At 41.1% G+C, this 21,594-nt stretch overlaps 1 protein-coding gene across 1 annotated transcript; it reads right to left on the bottom strand.

Moving 5' to 3' along the window:
- Positions 1–536: 536 nt before the first annotated feature.
- On the bottom strand, positions 537–19,839 carry LOC140716951 (transgelin-like). Its single transcript, XM_073030125.1, has 5 exons — positions 19,684–19,839; positions 10,833–11,031; positions 7,628–7,802; positions 3,851–3,953; positions 537–1,783 (listed from the first exon to the last, which is right to left on the bottom strand). The coding sequence occupies exons 2-5, from the start codon at positions 11,010–11,012 to the stop codon at positions 1,639–1,641; spliced, it is 603 nt and encodes a 200-aa protein (XP_072886226.1). The 5' UTR covers positions 11,013–11,031; positions 19,684–19,839; the 3' UTR covers positions 537–1,638.
- Between the last annotated feature and the right edge of the window lie 1,755 nt (positions 19,840–21,594).

The raw sequence follows: 21,594 nt of genomic DNA, 5'->3' as shown, positions 1-21,594 counted from the left end.
AGTCTGTAGGATACACAGACTTCAAGAATAGGTTGAGTGAGTTAGAGCTTTTCTTTTTGGAGTGAAGGAGGATGAGAGGCGACTTGATAGAGGTGTCCAAGATATGAAGCATAGACAGAGTGAACAGCAATAATGGCGAATAACAGAGGGCATAATTTTAAAGTGATTGTAAGTAGTGGGGTGGGGGGGATGTCAGAGCTAGCTTTTTTCCCCAAACCACAGTGGGTTCTAAGTATACGGAACACATTCTTGAGGGTGATGGTGGAGGCAGATATATTAGGGACATTTAAGAGACTCTTAGATAGCCCCCGCATTTTATTTCATCCATGTGCCCATGTGGAAGGGAAGAGTTAGATGGATCTTGGAGTAGGTTAAAAGGTTGGCATAGCATCACAGACTGAAGGACCTGTACTGCTCTATGTTTGCCCAGGACTGATGGCAAAATGATTTCCAACACCCCCCCCCCCCCCCCACCCCAATCAGTAATTTTTGTCTACAGCCAATCCATAGCATCCAATAAATTTAAACCACAACTCTCCATCTTAAGTTTTTATTCAAGTTGGTACTGTTTCAAATGACAAGAAAAAAATAATGTACAAAATATAGGGCCAATGAATTATAAAAGCAAAAAAATGTACAACATTGAAACAAAAGTTATTTTTCAGTAGGGGCACTTGCACAATGTGATTTTAGAAATGTTGTTCCTTCCCACAAGATAACCTGCTATTGATAACTCCACAACTTCAGCCTTTTTATGACTTCTGGACCGGGATAGTTGTAACACTGGCATGCAGAACACTAAAACAAGTGATTATTTTGGTCAAACTTGTGCAAGTCACTTTTAACATGCACTTACAATGTAGGATGCAGCATTGGAAACCAGATTTACCTGAAAGTACAGAAGTCTCCCATTGAATCAGTCATGTTGTACGTGACAAACTGCAACATTTGAAATAATCTGCCCAATGCAAGATAAACCAAGCACCAAGAGACTTTCCCCATTGCTAAAAAGTAACTGGAATTATGATAATTAAGGTGTTTCCTTTGAATTCCTTTGGCCATTTAACAAAACATTTTAGTGATCAACATGCCAATTATTCCAAAGGTGAATTTCAATAAGAAAAAAAAGACAATTTTATTCATTTCAACCTCTCTTCATACATTTTTAATACATAAAAAGGACATCTCTTTACCAACTAGACAGAGTGATAAGATTTCAAATGAAGCAACAGAAAGCAGAATGGTTAAGCCATACAACCAATAAGCTTTGACAGCATGCTGTAATACATCTGTACAATTCCACATCAGGGTTGAAGCGAAAGTTAGCAAAGTGACAGCAGTCCTTGCAGCCATCAGTAATTTTTAATGAATAAATGCGTGATGGAAAGGTCCATGTACTAGAGCAAATGTAACATATATATGTCCACATTACAGCCCATATCAGGGGGAGGGGCAATAAATGTTGCAAGACTTTAAAAGGACAAAAGACACCTTTTTAAACTGCCAAATAATAAATACAACCTGCCTAGATCACACCATTTACTTTGTTGAAGGTTTTAGTGTTTTGGGCTGTTTGGACTTCTATTCACTTTGAAATGGTAGAATCTTGCTTTACAAAGAGTTCAATTAATAGATTTTTTAGCTGATAATCTGCCTGCCAAGTCCATAGCCAGACATTCCGGCCTGTGATGCTCCTTGGTTGCTTCCCATCTGTAAGCCGATGATGTTCTTCCCCTGGCGTAGTTGTTCTTCTGTAAATTCACGTTTGTTCTCTTGTGCTTTCCTACAGCAGGGGAGCAAATGTAGATAAACGCTAATGAAAATGCACTCATTTAGAGTTCATGAGAGAATGGCAACACTTCAACAAGCTCAAACACAAGAGATCTGGCAGGTGCTGGAAACCTTGAGGTGTAGTGGAGAGCCACAGATTTTTCCCGGTATAGAAATGGCTAATATAAGGGGTCATAAGTTTAAGAATTTGGGAGGAAAGTATAGGGGAGATGTCAGAGGTGGTTTCTTTTTCATTTACACAGAACAACAGGTACGTGGAACATGCTCTAGGATGGTGGTAGAGGCAGATACATTTAAGAAACTCTTAGATAATATTTTTCTCTTTGGAGAGAAGGAGATTGAGAGTTGCCTTAGCAACACACACAAAATGCTGGAGGAACTCAGCAAGCCAGGCAGCATTTATGGAAAAGAGTAAACAGCTGACGTTCCTGCCAAAGGATCTCAGCCCGAAATGTCGACTACCCTCTATTCCATAGATGCATCGATGGAGGGAAATAAGCAGTTAGCATTTCAGGCCAAGACCCTCATCAGGACTTCAATTGAGCTTCCTCTATTCAATGAATGATCTCAATTTCCAAATGTAACATAGAACATAGAAAACCCACAGCACAATACAGGCCCTTCGACCCACAAAGCTGTGCCAAACATGTCCTTATCTTAGAAATTACCTAGGGTTACCCATAGCCCTCTATTTTCCTGAGCTCCACGTACTTGCCCAGGAGTCTCTTAAAAGACCTTATCGTTCCTGCCTCCACCACCTTCGCCGGCAGCCCATTCCACGCATTCACCACTCTCTGTGTAAAAAAACTTACCCCTGACATCTCTATACCTACTTCCAAGCACCTTAAAACTGTGCCCTCTGTGCCCTCTTGTACTGTAAGTGTAAATGGTGTGGATTTCAAGAAGAACCATGAACATAAAGTAATGAGGTGCAAAGTTTATTTCACTCCTAAGTTATTCCAAATCTCCTTCTACAGCCTTAATGCAAAGAAAAGTTGAAACATCCCATTAGTACATTACATTAACCCTTTCCATGCTACAGGATAAGTGAGGGATAGAATCTAAACTATGCCTTTTTCATTTGGATAGAATGCCCTCCTCTCAGATGCAACATGTTGAAGCAATATTAAATAGAGCAAGAGGTCACCTGCAAGACTCATTCACTATAAGGTGACCAGGTGATGAATTGTTCAGAAGGAAATCCTCACCACTACAGAAAACGTTTCCTGTTAAACACTCCAAATCATATTTCCAATAAAGATGAAAAATGTTGTCACTGGGTCAGTAATTTTTTTTTTGAGATGAAGTGCGGAATAGATCTTTCCAGCCCTTCGATCCACACTGCCCAAAAATCCCCAACAATCCCGATTTAACCCTAACCCAGTCACAGGACAACTTAACCTACTAATTGGTAAGTCTTTGAACTGTGGGAGGAAACAGGAGAACCTGGGAAAAACCCGCGCATTCCACAGAAAGAACGTACAAACTTCTTAACAGAGGACACCGGGTCTGAACCCTGAGATGAATAGTGTCTTGCTAACTGTTACGCTTCCATAACACCCATTCTGTTTATTATGCAGAAACAGAATTACAAACTTAAAGGACACTAGATCCCATTGTGAACAGAGACACAAAAGACGGCAGATGCTGGAATCTGAACCAAAATGCAAGTTGCTGGAGGAACTTAGCAGGTTAAGGCAGCATCTGTGCAGGGAAATGGACAGAGGATATTTCAGGCTAACGTTTAACATCTGGAATAGTCTACAATATCAGTAATCTTGTGGAAAATTTCAAAGAACATTTAATGCTGTGGTGTTGAAGGATGATGAGGAGCAAGATAAAGAGGAGAATGATCATCAGGTACAATCTTTTGCCTAGGCAACAAGAAAGTGGATGCTAACAGACATGTTAATACAAGCAGTACACTTTTAGGTAATCTGAGGTGGTAACCAGATTTGCGCTGCATCTCTTCTTAATAAACCTCATCAGACCAACCATGGATCTTGGAATTAATGCTTAATCTGCACTAATTAACCAAAGGAGCAATTCTGCTACTTACTTGTGAAACCAGTTTGGATCACCGCGGTAATATCCATCATCCTTTGTTACTGCAATACTTCCCAAGGCCATGAGAGTTCTTTGCACAGCAGCCAAATCCTTAGCTGCAAGAGAATTGGAAAAGTTGAAGTGTCTTGGGCGAGTATATCACAAGGATGTATAGAGATCCAGCAGCAAACAAGCAAGCCTGTAACTGGGCAATTCTCAAGCAGAAAGAAGGGAAGACTTCCAGTCCAAACTCCAGCTACAAGAACCCTGTATGGTCAACTCCGTGCTGAGTCTGAATAGATGGAAATCTGCACATGACTATCAGTTATATTTATTCTTCAAGTTCTGTTCACCTGGTCTACAAAGCACATTTGTGGTTTTTGCACCAGTCAAAAAGCTATGGACTTCAATAAAACTACAAATGACTACATCTCCAGAGTGCCAATTACTTTGTCAAGTTCCTGCTAAAAGAGCTTACTTCCAGTTCTAAGAGGCCCCTAATTGATTCTTTATTGGCTCAAGTGTGCTGAGAGGCAATAAAAATCTTAAAACAAAGAAAGCATCAAGAAGGCAGGTTGCATCATTGCCAACTACAGAGGCTCCAATGTGCAGGATTAAAAGAGGCTGCAGAGGGTTGCAGACTCAACTAGCTCCATTACGGACACAATACATGAAGAGGACATCTTCAAAATGAAGATCCTTTAAAATGGCGGCATCCATCATTAAGGATCCTCGCCACCCAGGACATGCCCTGTTCACATAACTACCATCAAGGAGAAGGTACAGGAGCTTGAAGATCCACCTTCAATATATTAGGAATAAATTCCTCCCCCCCACCACCATCAGATCTTGAAATGATCAATGAACACTACCTCACTATTCATCTCTTGCACTATTTCTTATTGTAACTTACAGTATGTTTTATGTCTCACATTGTACTGCTGCCAAAAAACAAATTTCACAACTTACTGTGATAATAAACCTGGTTCTGCACTCATCAGAAAATAGCTATGGAGAGATTTAGTGGATATACAGTAGCTGTATTTAAAAGTTAAATATGGTAGATCCTTCACACTAAAGATGCACTAAGATCTACTGACTAGGTCACCTACCTATCCAATCGCAACAACTTGTGCCAGATGTCAACTTCAAATTCAAAACAACTACAAGCCTAGACTACCCAAAGCCAACAAGTGGATACTCAGCATGAAAAATTTCACATTTCCATTAGAGGCTTGTAACGTTCATACTTACTGGACACGAGAGTAAAATATTGATGATTATACCATCACATCCTTCTCTCCCTCTTCATCTGCATGCCACACCACATGCTCTAATCTGGCTTGCATCAATAAAACAGTGTGCAGGTACTGTTTCTCCCTTCTTTTGCCCCAGTTGTCTTTTGGGAAAAATTAATTTAAAGAACTTTCACTTTAATCACCATGTACAACTCCCAACCATTGATTCATCACCAGAGACCATTCACAAATACACTAGTCAAAGTATTGGACTGGGGACTTAAAGTAGCTACTAGATTAGCACCAATAAAAGAATTGGATTACAGTACAGTTGGCCCTCCTTATCCGCGAGTTCCGCATGCGCGAATTCAACCAACCGCGAATCGAGAAAACCCGGAAGTGCTCTTCCAGTACTCATTCTTCAAGCAGGTACAGACTTTTTTTCTTGTCATTATTCCCTAAACAATGCAGTATAACAACTATTTACATTGTATTAGGTATTATAAGTAATGTAGAGATGATTTAAAGTATACGGGAGGATGTGCGTAGGTTATCGTGGATCAGGATCGAAAAAAATCAGAAGTTCTCTTACTAAGTAAGTCGGAACAGCTACATCCAGTATTATTTAGCGTCAGTTAGTCAAACGTTTGTCTTAGAAAATAGAATATATTTTACCTTTCTATGCATATAAAACACTTAAGAAACGTATGTATTTCAATACAGGTGTCCCCTGTTTTCCGAACGTTCGTTTCACACCTCGCTGTTACGAAACACCTACATTAGTTACCTGTTTACGCTAACAGAAAGTGTTTTCACTGTTACAAAAAAAAGGCAGCGTGTGCGCCTAGCAGCCGAGCTCCTCCCCCGGAACTGCTTAAACACGTGCCTGTGAGCATCTGTGCTTTATGTCGATTTATTTTGTGCATCTGTTAGCAAGATGAGTTCTAAGGTATTGGAAAAGCCTAAAAGAGCATGAAAGAGTGTTACACTTAGCGTAAAACTAGACATAATAAAGCGTTTCGATCATGGTGAACGAAGTAAGGATATAGTGAGTTTGGCTCAGGGTTTGTGGAAGTTGATGATGATGATGTTGAAGAGGTTTTGGCATCCCATGACCAAGAACGGAGAGATGAAGAGGAAAGGATAACAATTGAAGCCGAACGCAGTAGCGAACGGCTCGAAAGTGAAGTCGTCCAGGAACTGAATGTGGAGCAATTGTGTGAGATTTTCGCTGCGATTGACAACGCTGCAACGATTGAAGTATGACTTTAATTTTGAAAGGGTACGTAGGTTGAGGGCATATTTGCAGGATGGTTTGAGTGCTTACAAAGAACTGCATGATAGAAAAATGCGCGAGGTTAAGCAGTCAAGCACACTGTAGTTTTCCAAGCTTTCCACATCAGCCACAGCAGACGACGAAACTCGACCTTCGACATCGAGGCAGGCAGACATAGAAGAAGGTGACCTGCCTGCCCTGATGGAAACAGACGACGACGAGATGACACCCCAGTTGCCCATCACCCCAAACTCCGACGACTCAGCCTAACACACCATCATCAGTGTGCTCACTGTCTTCCTGATTCCGGTAAGTGAATCTAAACTGGACATACATTATTTCTATTTTATACAGGCTGTGTATTTTTATGTGTTATTTGATAGCTTCATAGCTTAAAGGTTACTGGAAAGAGTGCTTCTGCCGGGAGCACTTTGCGCCGTGTGCTTCTGCCGGGAGCGTTTGCGCAGTGTGTTTTGGCCGCGAGTGCTGCCGAGAGCGCTTTGCGCAGTGTGTTTTTGCCGCGAGTGCTGCCGAGAGCGCTTTGCACAGTGTGTTTTGGCCGCGAGTGCTGCCGATAGCGCTTGCATGAGATTTTTGCTGCGGTGGACAGTGCTGCAATAATTGCAGAAAAGTATTCCTACATTAGACAGGCTGTGTATTTATCAGATCATTCCTGCTTTTACTGTATGTTACTATTATTTTAGGTTTTATGTGTTATTTGGCATGATTTGGTAGGTTATTTTTTGGGTCTGCGAACGCTCACAAATTTTTCCCATATAAATAAATGGTAATTGCTTCTTCACTTTACAACAATCCGGCTTACAAACCATTTCATAGGAATGCTCTACCTTCGAATAGTAGGGGAAACCTGTGATTAAACCACTGCGTTGCTTAGTAATAATTGTAGCTTTCATCAGCGCAGGGCCTTTCTCAATTTATCCTTTAAAATTGCTCGGATCGTCGACCGACTGTAGCCTAACGCTTTTTCAATGACCAATGGCGTTTCACCACTTTCCGATCGCTTTATTATTTCCATTTTATTTTCAATCGTGATCGTGATTATTTTTGTGAACAGAAACACTGCGGATTCAGAGCTCCGCCAGGTCCTAAAGACCACCGCTCTGAGACAGGTTAAATAAGGTCCGGGGTTCCACTGGGTCCTAAGGTCCACCGCACCGAACCACAGTAAATCAGGGACCTGAGCATCCGCGTTTTGGTATCTGCGAAGGGTCCCAGAACCAATCCCTCGCAGATAAGGAGGGCTGACTGTACTCACATTCCCAAAGATCCACAGTTTGGAAGATGTCTGTCTTGTTGACGCCATATCTCTCAGCAGCTTTCAGGAATTCCGAAACTTGTTCCATTTGTTTGAAGGCCTTATCAGTGGTCTGAATCTTCTTGACTGGTTTCTTGTCATCAGCGTAGAGGCTGTTGATCAGTTGGCTGAGTACCTGCAGAAGATAGTGAACTTCAAAAGATGTCGCGACCAATCACAAAACACAGACAGTAAATACCAACACACTTTAACATTACTTCATTCAGATTCCATTTTTATCATATGTACATCAAAACATCATTTGCATTGATAACCAACACAACAAAAATAATTTTGCACTACTTTGCACTACTTATACAAAAATTATATAAATAATTTTATATATATATCTTAATGTAATTTATATTTTTTAATGTATTGCGCTGTACTGTCACAAAACAACAAATTTCATGACACATGTCAGTGATAATAAACCTGATTCTGAACCTAATGATGTGCTGGGGGCAAACCGCAAGTGTTACCACACATTCCTGCTCAGCAGAACACCACAAGCAACAACAGCAAAACAAGCCCTATTTCCACCCCCCACTCACTCACACACATACAGTCCTCCAACCCCAGAAGCAGCCTTCTTTATTGAATTGAAACAAATGCAGAGAATAATGTGATTTGTGCATCCACACTGAAATTCCTGTAGCTAATACAGTTGACCCTGAATACCAGAAAATTTGGGAGATGCCCAGCAGGTCAGGCAGCATCCTCAATGTGAAAGACTGAGAGGTCATTGACCCAAACTGTTAACTTTCTCTCCATAGGAGCTGCCTGACTAGATGAGTGTTTCTGGTCTTAAGTCCACCATTTGTTTTTCGAGTTACAAAGAATCAAATTCTATATTCTCTTAATTCTCAGTATCTTCAAAATGGCAAATGGCAGATGGAATTTAGTGCAGGTAGGTGCGAGGTGTTGCCCTTTGGTATGACCAATCAGGGTAGGTTTCACACAGTGAACAGTAGGACACTGAGGAGTGTGGCAAACAAAGGGATCTGGGATTCATTGAAAATGGCACCACAGGGAGGTAGAGTCACAAAGAGAGCTTTAAACACATTGGCCTTCATAAATCAATGTATTTAGTACAAGAGATTGGATGTTATGTTGAAGTTGTATAAGACATTGGAGAGGTCTAATTTGGAATATTGTGTGCAGTTTTGGCCACCTACCTACAGGAAGGATATCAATACGATTGAAAGAGTACAGAGAAAATTTACAAAGATGTAGCCAGGATTTGAAGACCTGATTTATAAGGTTGAATAGGTTAGAACTTTATTCCCTGGAACATAGGAGAATGAGGGGAGATTTGATAGAGGTACACAAAATAATGTGGGATATAGATAAAGTAAATGTAAACAAGCTTTTTCCACTGAGGTTGGGTAAGACTAGAACTAGAGGTCATAGATAAAGGGTGAAAGGTGAAATGTTTAAGGAGAACCTGAGGAGAAACTTCTTCACTCAGAGGGTGGTGAGATTGTGGATCGAGCTGCCAGTGATTTAAGAGAAGTTTGGAAGGGTGCGTAGATGGGAGAGATATGGTCCGGGGTTGCGGGTTGATGGTACTAGGCTGAATAATAATTTTTTGTGGACTAGAAGGGCTGAAGGGCCTGTTTCTGCGCAGTAAAGCTCCATGACTCGAGTTATCTCTACGCTGATAATAAATCCACTGGAAAAGCCATGCTTTGATTTGACTTCAACTTTCCAACCCTGTCCTTCAGTTCCCTCAAGTCCAAAATTACAACAGAAATTCAAAGATTTGGACTATGGTATTAATGGATCATGTAATGATTTGGACTACGGTATTAATGGATTTGTGGCTAAATTTGCCGATGATACAAAGGTAGGTGGAGGAGTGGGTAGTGTTGAGGAAACAGAGAGCCTGCAGAGAGACTTAGATAGTTTAGGGGAAGGGCAAAGAAGTGGCAAATGAAATACAATGTGGAAAGTGTATGGTCAAGCACTTTGGTGGAAGAAATAAATGGGCAGACGATTACTTAGCTGGGGAGAGAATTCAAAATGCAGAGATGCAAAGGGACTTGGGAGTCCTTGTGCAAGATACCCTAAAGGTTAACCTCCACGTTGAGTCGGTGGTGAAGAAGGTGAATGCAATGATGGCATTCATTTCTAGAGGTATAGAATATAAGAGCAGGGATATGCTGTTGAGGCTCTATAAGGCACTCGTGAGACCACACTTGGAGTATTGTGTGCAGTTTTGGGCTCCTATTTTATAAAGGATGTACCGACATTGGAGAGGGTTCAGAGAAGATTCATGAGAATGATTCTAGGAATGACAGGGTTACTGTATGAGGAATGTCCGGCAGCTCTTGGGCTGTATTCCCTGGAGTTCAGGAGAATGAGGGGGAATCTCACAGAAAAATTCTGAATGTTAAAAGGCCTGAACAGATTAGATATGGCAAAGTTATTTCCCATGGTAGGGGACTCTAGGACAAGAGGGCACGACTTCAGGATTGAAGGACGTCCTTTTAGAACTGAGATGCGGAGAAATTACTTTAGTCAGAGGGTGGTAAGTCTGTGGAATTTGTTGCCACGAGCAGATGTGGAGCCCAAGTCATTGGGTGCACTTAAGGCACAGATAGATAGGTTTTTGATTAGCCAGGGCATGAAAGGGTATGGGGAGAAGGCAGGGGAGTGGGATGAGTGGAAGAATTGCATCAGCCATGAATGAATGGCGGAGCAGACTCAATGGGCTGAATGGCCTACTTCTGCTCCTATATCTTATGGTCTAAGTCTTGAATGGTTAGGTAAACATTATTTTGATTATAACATGAGTTACACAAATTAGAGTGTATGATTTAAGTGCATCAATTTCTTTAAAGTCTGAGGTACTTCATTTCAAAAGTTGAATGGTTTGTCAAGTTTTTGTAAGAATATAGAACAGTAAGGCCAATCAGCCCATGATGTTGTGCCAATATTTTAACCTACACCAAGATCAATCTAACACCTCCCTCCCACATAGCCCTCAATTTTTCTATCATCTCATGTGCTTTTCTAACAGTCTCTTTAATGTTCCTAATGTGCCCGCCTCTAAACTAAATTCTTGATAATTGGCATGTAGTGTTTAATAGCCTGTGCCATGTTAGATCTAGATTAATCCTTCAATGATCTGGAAGGGGATTACATTTAAATGAATACTCACTGTGCCATCTTTAAGCCATGACTGGAAACCCAGCCTCCCAGACTCTGGTCGGCCGACACCTTGCCCGCACTGGGCAATAATCCATTCCACTAGCCGCTCCTCCAGTTCTGGTTCATACTTCTTCTCGATCTTGTTTTGAACATGCTTACTAAATCCATAACTGGGTCCATGGTTGGCCATGTTTATTGGTTAGGCAAGTCTGCAACAGAAGAGTTAAGGAACCATGATGAAGTGAATATTGCACAATGTTGAAGGCACTGGATCAGTAATAACTTACTTATAGAGAATTTTTCATACAGACAGTGTAGTTCAAAGTGCTTTTCAATGTGATAAAGTGCAAACACAAAAAATAAAATAAAAAACATGAAAATAAAAGACAGAAAGATGTTAGTTAAAAGCAAGGTTAAATAAATAGGTTTTGAGCCAATGTTCAAAAGTGTCAAATGAGTCTGCATCCCTTATAGTTTCAAGAATTGAATTCCACAGTTTAGGAGCATAGTTCATAAGTTGACCTGCCAATTATTTTTTGAGGGAGATTGTTACAATTTAAGAGACCAGTGGAAGAAGAAACAGGAGCTCAAGCAGGATTATAGAATAAAAACAAAAGTGTGTTTGGACAGTTCACAGATCAGGCAACCAAAAGCAAGCTTAGTACAAGAGATGGAGCTCATATACAAATCAGAAGCATGTATTAGTTTTAGTAAGATTTTCACTATGTATCATTTGTTCTTCTTAGGGCCGCAGCTAATTCTTTTATAGTTAAGATATTTCAAAATTAAAAGACAGCTGTTGTAAATGATAGGGACAAAGAAAAGATCCAATATTGAAAAGAATTCATCATTTTAAACTCCTAAGTGCTGGATAGATTGTGTGCATTACTTTTTTTATTTGTTCATCCTTCTAAGTTTATAACCTCTCATTTTCCAGATTTAGTGCAGTCCATGTAAATCATTGGATTACAAATTAAATATCAAAATTGTGCTGTTTTGATGCAGAATTGATGGGCATAGCAGTCAGAGATAACTATTGCAAACTGGTTCACTTCCCACCACTATCTGTAAGAGTTTGTACATTCTCCATGTAACCATGTGGGTTTCCTCCTGATGCTCTGGTTTCCTCCCACATTTCAAATATGATGCTCCTCAGACTGTATTGATCGCTGATGTAAATGATACTTTTCACTGTGATAAATACAGCTAATCTCTTTAATCTTTAAATCAAAACTGTGTAGATCACCACAAATCACTGCCTAATGCTCCTGCACAAAACTGGCTGGAGTTTTTCTGCTGAATTAAATCCTGAAAACATTCTGTTCAATTGTTCCAAACTTGCTGGAGTCAGAAAAATCTGGTTCTGATCTATTTACCAGAACTTACATATCACTGCCAAACCAGAATTTGTTGCCCATAACCAGGTGCTCTCAATGATCAGCTAAAACCTTGAACTACCATAGCCTGGTAAAGTGTTCCAGAATTTAGACACACTTGATAATCCAAGTGTATCATGGGCATGGTGTTGAAATATTGCAGGAGCTGCACTCACGCAAGTGGAGAATATTCCATCACATTGCCAAGTTGTAGAGTATAGAACAGCTCTGAGGTGTCAAGAGGCAAGGCACAATTTGTGGCTGGCTCCTGCACCCACAATGTGTGTGTAGTTGTCTGGTTGAGATCCTCGTTCATGGCAACTTACAAAGTGTTGATGGTGGGAGACCACTGTCAAAGTTTCGTGGTTAGACTCCCTTATTGGTCTTTAAAAGATGACACATGTGGGAGGAAATAGTTTTTTTAAGCCTACGTGCAAAGGTTGCTGGTATAAATTGTTTCATGTGCTAGAAAATTGTGGATGGAATGGAATATTCTTATCTGGTGTTATACAAAGAAGTTCAATAATAAACAGATGAAGGGGGTTGGATTCAGGACACAGGATATCCAATTACATAGCCAATGCAAGTCAAAGGAAGCAATGTGCATATTTCATTTGTACTCTGGTTAGAGCACAACTTCAAATAGGCCATGAGATGCAAATGCAACAGTTGGGAGGCAGTGCAGAGAACAGCTGGAATACCAATAAATTATGTTAAAGATAAGGCAGAAAAGAGATACTTGGGTATATTTTAAGAAAAAAGTTGAAATTGTACTTTGAATTGAACCCTAGGACACAGATTCAAGCTCAATGCCTTTCAAAAGCTGATGTCAAAATATGTTCCTATAATGTGAACAGTCAATATAAATAAAGTTCAGGTAAAGTACTTTCAGAGGGTTGCCAATATAAACATGTCAAAGTACCAGTCTGAATGAGCAAGCTATTAGTTATAATTCCTTGAAAATGGTGTCACATGTAGATAGAGTCGTAAAGAAAATTTTGGCACATTGGTCTTTGCAAATCAGAGTATTGAGTACAGGAGTTGGGATGTTATGTTGAAGTTGTATAAGACTTTTGTCAACCTTAATTTGGAGTATTGTATGCCATTCTAATCACCTATCTACAGAAAAGATATCAATAAGATTGAAAGAGTGCAGACAAAATTTAGAAGATGTTGCCAGGACTTGAGAAACTGAGTTACAGAGAAAGGTTGAATAGGTTAGGACTTTATTCCCCAGAGCACAGGAGAATGAGGGGGGATTTGATAGAGGTATATAAAATTATGAAGGGTGTAGACAGGGTAAATGTAAGCAGGCTTTTTCCACTGAGGTTGGGTGAGACAAGAACTAGAGGTCATAGGTTATGGGTGAAAGGCAAAATGTTTAAGGGGAACCTCTTCACCTAGAGGATGGTGAGAGTGTGGAACAAGCTGCCAGCGTAAGTGGTGGATTCGGGTTTGATTGTGACATTTAAGAGAAGTTTGGATAAGTACATGGATGGGAAGGATCTGGACGGCTATGGATGAGGAGCAGGTCAATGAGACTAGGCAGAACAGTTCAGCATGGATTAGATGGGCCAAAGGGCCTGTTTCTATTCTATGATTCTATATGGCTTCTGGTTCCAAGTTTGTCAAGCCGAGGAGTGGTGGTGGGGACAAGCTCCCACTACCTAAAAGTGCTCCTCACGGCATGCGCTTCAAATAGCCTCTGACAACCAAGTCCAACTCCTGGCTTTCTCACGTGGCTTAGCCTCTAAGCCCGGCAGAACTGTTTCTACTGACAGGAGAAGGGGCAAAGGTGGGTCCTGGCACCTTAAAATCAGTGTATCGGGTAGATGGAGCTCGTCAGCCTGGGAAGGCAGTCTATCTAAGAGAGGGAAAACTGATTTCAAACCTCTGCTGCCTTGCGGCCATACCCACTCATGGGAAAGGCTTCGGGAGTAAACCCTGAGGACAAATCCGGAGCTGGAGTCCCTAAGGCAGTCCGACGTTGCCTTCAACCTCGTTCTGGCAACTCCTGCAACGTCACTGGTGCCAAGCTGTATCGGCCCTTGCCCTTCCCTTGGACAACGTCGGTGGCGTGGAGAGGGAGACTTGCAGCAACTGCCGGTCTCCCATACAACCTTGTCCATGCCTGCATCCTGGAGAGGGCGCAGATCCATGGTCTCACGAGACTAACAGATGCCACACATATGGCTTCTACATCTGTAGCAGAGAATTTTTAAACTAATAGCACCAGGTTGAGGAAGTGTTTCAGCATCAGTAGCTCATAAAGTTGATAAGTTGACAACAGCTTGGATCCTTGTTCACGCCTCCGCCCTGCCATCCTTCAGTAAAAAATGTGCACACTAAAAATCATATAAAATCAAGAAGGTCTTCAGTCTGATGGTTGAGCTGATGAGTTCAAATATCAATGTAAACTACAGGCAGACAGAGAGTCAGAGTCCTTATGGTCTCTCTGATGTTAGATGTAATAGCCTAAAATTCCAATTTTCCATCCATTTGCCAGACTCCCATGAGAATGCGACCGGAATACTGAGCTGTACCCATGACATGTTTGTCTGAGAAAAAAGAAGCAGTGCAGTATACTAAAATAACAAATACGCTGCATAATGTCAAAGAGGTGGGAGTATTCATTTTGTTTGATCAGGCAACTGCTGCACACCACCAATATTAGACTGGACTTCTGATGGTTTTATTAAATCCCTCAAACTATATAGGAACAAAATTCTGAAAGAAAAATTAAGGTACCAAAGGAGGAAATGCATTTCATTCTTCAACATGCTTTCCCACAATGAACATTGGTTTTGGATATAGAGTTTAACAGTGGATTTATTTTTAAGTTAGAGTTCAAAGCCTCAAGTGGCATTCATGGTACAATATCTTCATCTCAACTGAACGCCTTGAGTTCAAAATATATGGCTATAAGTATAGTTGACTAATCAGACTTCAGACACTTCTTTTAACCAGCATAACTCGATAAATAGAACAGAAAAGCCTACAAAAAGTGGATACAGCTCAGTCCATCACAGGAAGAGCCCTCCCTACAAAAGAAATTCTGATCTTATAGAACATAGAATAATACAGCATAGTACAGGCCCTTCGGCCCACAATGTTGTGCCGACCTTTAAACCCTGCCTCCCATATATCCCCCCACCTTAAATTCCTCCATATACCTGTCTAGTAGTCTCTTAAATTTCACTAGCGTATCTGCCTCCACCACTGACTCAGGCCGTGCATTCCATGCACCAACCACCCTCTGAGTGAAAAGCCTTCCTCTAATATCCCCCTTGAACTTCCCTCCCCTTACCTTAAAGCCATGTCCTCTTGTACAGAGCAGTGGTGCCCTGGGGAAGAGGCGCTGGCTGTCCACTCTATCTATTCCTCTTAATATCTTGTATACCTCTATCATGTCTCCTCTCATCCTCCTTCTCTCCAAAGAGTAAATAAAGCCCTTTCTTCAATATTCACCTCCTCCTCCCTGTCACCACCAAATCAAAACATAGAACTCAGAATTAAGAAATGGATCTCCCAAGAGCACACGTTGGAAATATCACTGTGATTCTCTGATATGAAGTACTATAAGGCTATCTAGATGCTGTCCCTTTGCTGGTAACAATACACAGGCAAAATACGCCTTCATTCAGGTCCAAACAGGATTTTAAAATCAATGAAAGAATAAACAAGATGTGTTACGGTGGTAAGACCACGTCCAGGAGAGGTTCTCAGAATGATCCCAGGAATGAAAGGGTTAATGTATGAGGAGGGTTTTATGCCTCTGGGTCTGGACTCACTGGAGTTTAGAAGAATGATATTGAAACCTATTGAATGTTGAAAGGCCTCGATAGGAGTGGATGTGGAGAAGATGTTTCCTAGTGGGCACAGCCTCAGAATAGAGGGACATCCATTTAGAACAGAGATGAGAAGGAATTTATTTAGCCAGAGGGTGGCAAATCTGTGGAATTCATTGCCATAGACAGCTGAAGAAGCCAAGTCATTGGATATATTTAAAGTGGAGGTTGATGGGTTTTTGATTAGTAAGGGCGTCAAAGATTCCAGGCAATGGCCCAATTCTCCTATGTCTTATGGTTTACGTCTGCCATAGGCCTAGATTTTGGAATGGTCCTTTAATAGGGACTCCACAAACTCCGCATGTTGAGTGGGATGGAGTTTATAGACCAATAGGGTCCCAAGCAGCACAGAGATGCTGCTTTACAATTTCAGAAACCCATGTTCAGTCCTGGCCTCCAGTGCACTGTGTTCACCATGTGATTGCATGGCCTTTCAACTCAGGAGCTGCAGTTTCTTCATCCCAAAAAACGTGGAAGTTGGTTGGTTAACTGCCTGCTGTTAGTAGCTCCCACTATGTAGCTGAGCAGTAAAATCCCAGGGCAGTAAATGGGTGTGTGGAGAATACAACTCTCATATTCTTCTGGGGCTTCATGCAGTAGATAATACAAGGACAAGTGAGAAGAGAAACTGCACTGTTTTTTACTCAACACTTAACATTATGATTCAAATTGTGATTTTCTGATGAGCAGCACGGGGAGAAGTGCAAGTTCAAGTTTACTCTTGCTATGCAGGAGCCTCACTTCCTCTCAGATTAATTTTAGTTCACCAAAATCTTCAACTTTTCAATTATGATTACAGTTATGTTAAAGCTCATTGCAATGGCCCTGGTAAGTCACAACATTCAGACATAAAGTAAATGGTGCCAAATGTCAATCATTATACACTCAGTGGCCACTTTATTAGGTGCACCTGTACACCTGCTTATTAATGCAAATATCTAATCAGCCAATCATACGGCAGCAACTCAATGCATAAATCATGTAGATGTGGCCAAAAGGTTCAGACCAAACATCAAAATGGGGAAGAAATATGGTCTATGTCACTTTGACCGTGGAATGATTGTTGGTGCCAGTCGGAGTGATTTGAGTATCTCAGAAATTGCTCATCTCCTGGGATTTTCACACACAACAGTTTCTAGAGTTTACAGAGAATAATGTAAAAGCAAAAAAAAAACACATCCAGTGAGTGGCAGTTCTGTGGGTGAAAACACTTCGTTAATGAGAGAGGTCGGAGGGGAATGGCCAGACTGGTTGATGGTGACAGTAACTCAAATAACCACACGTTACAACAGTGGTGTGTAGAAGAGCATCTCTGAACACACATGTCAAACCTTGAAGTAGATGGGCTACAGCAGCAGAAGACCACACTGGGTCCCACTCCTGTACCCAAGAGTGGGCACTAAGTGTATGTAATCATTTTAAGAAGCGTTAACAAATCTTTATCCAGGATTCTCTTTAAAATCCTCCTTAGCTTCTAATATCCAAAAGTCAATTTGCCTTTTAATAATATTGTACAACAATAAGATTGCATGGTTCTTTCTTCATGAAAAACAGGATGTAATAAGCAGGCTTTTATAAATACGGTTAACACTCCAGCCTTCTCCACACAGCACATCAAACATATAAGCTGGAAGTAGCGTAATTTGTGTTTATAATCATGTTTTTCTTGTGAATGTTCTATCTCTTGTACTGTACCTATATTGCTGCTGCAAGCAAAGTTTTTCATTGCACCTGTGCCTTTAACAAGCACCACATCAAAGCTCTTTCCCTGCACTGTTTACTAATCATTGTCTGCATCTACAAAGGTTAATTCATCCTGAAGTATGAGCATCTGACAATGAAGTATATGCAGAAATCATAAAGAAATTCCTCCTCATCTCTGTTCTAACGGGATGTCCTTCTTTTCTGAGGCTGTGCCCTCTGTGCGATCCCCTCAAAAAAGAAACATCCTCTCCACTTCCACTCTATCAATGCCTTTCAACACACACAAAATGCTGGTGGAACGCAGCAGGCCAGGCAGCATCTATAGGGAGAAGTACAGTCGTCGTTTCGGGCCGAGACCCTTCGTCAGGACTAACCGAAAGGAAAGATAGTAAGAGATTTGAAAGTAGGAGGGGGAGGGGGAAATCCGAAATGATAGGCGAAGACCGGAGGGGGTGGGGTGAAGCTGAGAGCCGGAAAGGTGATTGGCAAAAGGGATACAGAGCAGGAGAAGGGAGAGGATCATGGGACGGGAGGCCTAGGGAGAAAGTAAGGAGGGGGGGAGCACCAGAGGGATATGGAGAACAGGCAAGGAGTGATTGTGAGAGGGACAGAGAGAGAAAAAGGAGAAAGGGGAATAAATAAATAAATAAATAAATAAATAAAGGTTGGAGTGACAACACCTTATATTCCCTGTAGGTAGCCTCCAACCTAATAGCATGAACATTGATTTCTCTAACTTCTGTTAATGCCCCTCCCCCCTTCTTACCCCATCCCATATTTATTTGATATCCCCCACTGTTCTTGAGTTTAAAGACGCGAGTGTTCTTGGTGAAGGGGCGCGGGGAGTTGGGAAAGGTGTAGGTTAGTGAGCGGTGTGGGAGGGGAGAACGGTTAAATAAAACAAATAGAACAGAGACAGGTAGATATCACCACGGTCGTTTAAAAATCCAAACTAAATATTCGTATCACGTGCCAGAACTTGCTGGGTTGCATTGTAAACGTTGCAAGTACTCGACATAAAATTTGCAAATGAGAAATACTTTGGGTGCAGGGGCACTCCTGTCTCCCGAGTTAACACTGGCGGGACACGACGAGCGAAAATTGCGCCATCGTCGCGACCAGGATCCTGGGTTTATATAGGGACTCAAAGGAGCCTCCCGATCCAGAGAAACGAAAGTCAATAGAGAACAATAAAAGCCCACTCCTGCCGAGAAATGAGCGATTCGGATAGGAAAATTACAAAAAGAAACGTACATGTTGTGAAATCAAATAAAACGCTGGCACAGATGGACTAGAATATGTAAGAAAAACGATCAGAGTCAACGTTCTAGGTCAAAGACATGCCGAGTACTTTCAGCATTTTCCAGTGTTGGATCCGAGTGTAGTTCTCTGAAGTAATTTGTTTTGCAAATTACCATTTTATACAAGTCAGTATACTTCACTCGCAGGTGTGGACATTTCTGACAGTCTCACTACCAGTTGAAAACCAACTCTTTTTGGAATTTCTAGAATCACGAGTTTACAGATCTTTGTCACGAAAAAATCTACAGCGAAATTCCAGATTCCCGAAGGAAGAATTTCACTGCATCCTGACAGCCACACCCAAGATCTGAAACAAACTACTCAACACGGCGGGGAGCTATCGCCGCTTTGGAATACAAGGCAGACTAACAACGATATAAAGTTTAGAAACTTGTTATCTGGAATAACATAAATTAGAAATGCTGTGAGTTAGGTTTGGTTTGTGAAAAGAAATTATTCGTGTTGCAAGGATTAGTACTGTAGTTTGAACAGTCTATAATTACGTTAAATTATTTTGCCAAACTTGTTAAACCATAACGAAAATAAATCCATTTCAATTAAATTCAGCTACAAGGCATGGGTTACATTTAAGAAACAACAAAAAAATGCAATAATTTATTTTCGCACTTACTTTTCCACAGGGCAGACAGACAGAGATGTTCACAGACTCGGTGCTGACCACAGAGTACAACTGCTGTGCCTGGAACCGCTTAAAAATCTCCTTATCATCATGACATCAGTTTATTAAGTAAAGGAAAGAAACGCCTTACATGGACTCTGAGTTTTGGGGTTGAATCCTTATTTGGTGAAAGGCACAAAGAGACAATAAGCAAGAGGTTGGTTCATTAAAATTGACGCATTCTCCAGATTCCAAACTTATGCTCACCACAGAGCCAGTGGGTTTAGCGCAAAACGTCATCCTATAGCCTAGCCCATTTATGGACAGTTTAAAACTAGATTCTTTTGAAAAAGCTATTCTTTTAAAACAGTGTTTGTAAAGAAAAGTCCCTAAAGTGTTGGTTACTTGTCAAGAGTGACAGGTTTTGTTTATATAATTGCACGACTGAAAGAGGATATCTTTCAATGCCCTCGTCAAAATCCTCTTATGTGAGCTCCAAAGCTTTGACTCGAGAACCACCAACATTTATTGGTGCGGCTCTAAAACAGATTGACTTTGGGTAAGGAAACAGTGACATGCTAGTCAAAGACATGCTAGTCAATGGACGTGCTAGTCAAAGTTTGTCAACATTTAAAAGTCCTAATGAATAACTAATACAGTGACACGGTGCCTTACTTTAGATTCCTGTGGTTTGAAATAATTTTAGTTAACCTATGTATCCCTGTTTCTTTCCACCTAATATAGTGTGCCACCCTTCTGCACCGCATGAGTGAGTAATCGGTACCGTCATAATTCCGCGGAAAGGGTGGCGCCTGCTGGCTCATCCGCCGCAGAAAATCGCTGTTCGGGCGATATTGAACTCCAGATGCATGTTATCCGTAAACGTTGCTTTGAGTCACAGTGGTGTGTGACCCATATCCTGCCACAATCAACGTGATAAGGGTCCCGACAGGAAACAGTTAACTGTTCATTTCCCTTCACAGATACTGTCTGGCCGCCTGAGTTCTTCTGGCATTTAATTTTCGCTCCAGATTCCAGCATCTGTAGTCCCTTGTGACATTTTTAGTCTTCCTGTGTTGAATGTCTGTGTTCTGCCTGGAGAGGAACCAGTTTTCCCAATCACTGTGTCAGTGTATAACCATCTGCAAGTGGAAGTGGTGGATGTGGGTTTGAATGCAACATATAAGAGAAATTTGGATAAGTACATAGATGGGAAGGTATGGAAGGCTATGGTCCAGGTGTGGGTCAATGGGACCAAACAGAATAGTATTTATGTTCTATGCTGTAGTGCTCTATGATTATAACTTTTTAACCTACTCTAAAATCAATCTAACCCTTCCCTCCCACATCAGCCTCAATTTTTCAATCATCCATGTGCCTATCTAAGAGTCTTTTGAAAGGTCACTCTATGATGAAAGGTCACCGACTTGAAGCATCCTGATGAAAGATCTCAGCCTAACATGTTGACTGTTTATTTCCCTCAATGGATGCTGCTTGTGAGCACATACCATGAGGCTCAAGGATATCTTTTGTCCTACTGTTACCAGACTCTCGTATAACAAGATGGACAGTTGACCTCGCAATCTGCCTCATTATGATTTTGCACCTTACTGTCTACCTGCAATGCACTCTCTCTGTGGCTGTTACACTCTATTCCACATTCAGTTATTGTTTTATCTTGTTCTACCTCAATGCACTGTGTAATGATTTGGCCTGTAAGAAAAGTATGCAAGAGAAGCTTTTCACTGTATCTTGGTACATGTGACAATAAACCAATATCAATACCTGCTGAATTCATGCCCCCCCACCAGCTCGCTCTGCTGTGAGTCTGCACCATCTAATGTTTAAATTTTATTAGTAATTCTATTTTTACAGCCTTTTGAGCAGGCAAGGAGTGATTGTGAGAGGGACAGAGAAAACAGA

This window comes from Hemitrygon akajei, chromosome 26 (genome assembly GCF_048418815.1).
Source record: "Hemitrygon akajei chromosome 26, sHemAka1.3, whole genome shotgun sequence".
In the NCBI taxonomy this organism is placed as follows: domain Eukaryota; kingdom Metazoa; phylum Chordata; class Chondrichthyes; order Myliobatiformes; family Dasyatidae; genus Hemitrygon; species Hemitrygon akajei.
The sequence above is the reverse complement of the archived record's forward strand: the minus strand, read 5'-3'. Positions and strand labels throughout refer to the sequence as shown.

Bases quoted from the DNA above. Each gene is read 5' to 3' on its own strand.
- LOC140716951 (XM_073030125.1), bottom strand. From the start codon at position 11,012: ATGGCCAACCATGGACCCAGTTATGGATTTAGTAAGCATGTTCAAAAC. The intron at 3,954-7,627 runs GTGAGTACAGTC...ATTCTCTTGCAG, and splicing joins AACTGTGGATCTTTGGGAAT to CTAAGGATTTGGCTGCTGTG. The intron at 1,784-3,850 runs GTAAGTAGCAGA...CCCCTGCTGTAG, and splicing joins GATCCAAACTGGTTTCACAA to GAAAGCACAAGAGAACAAAC.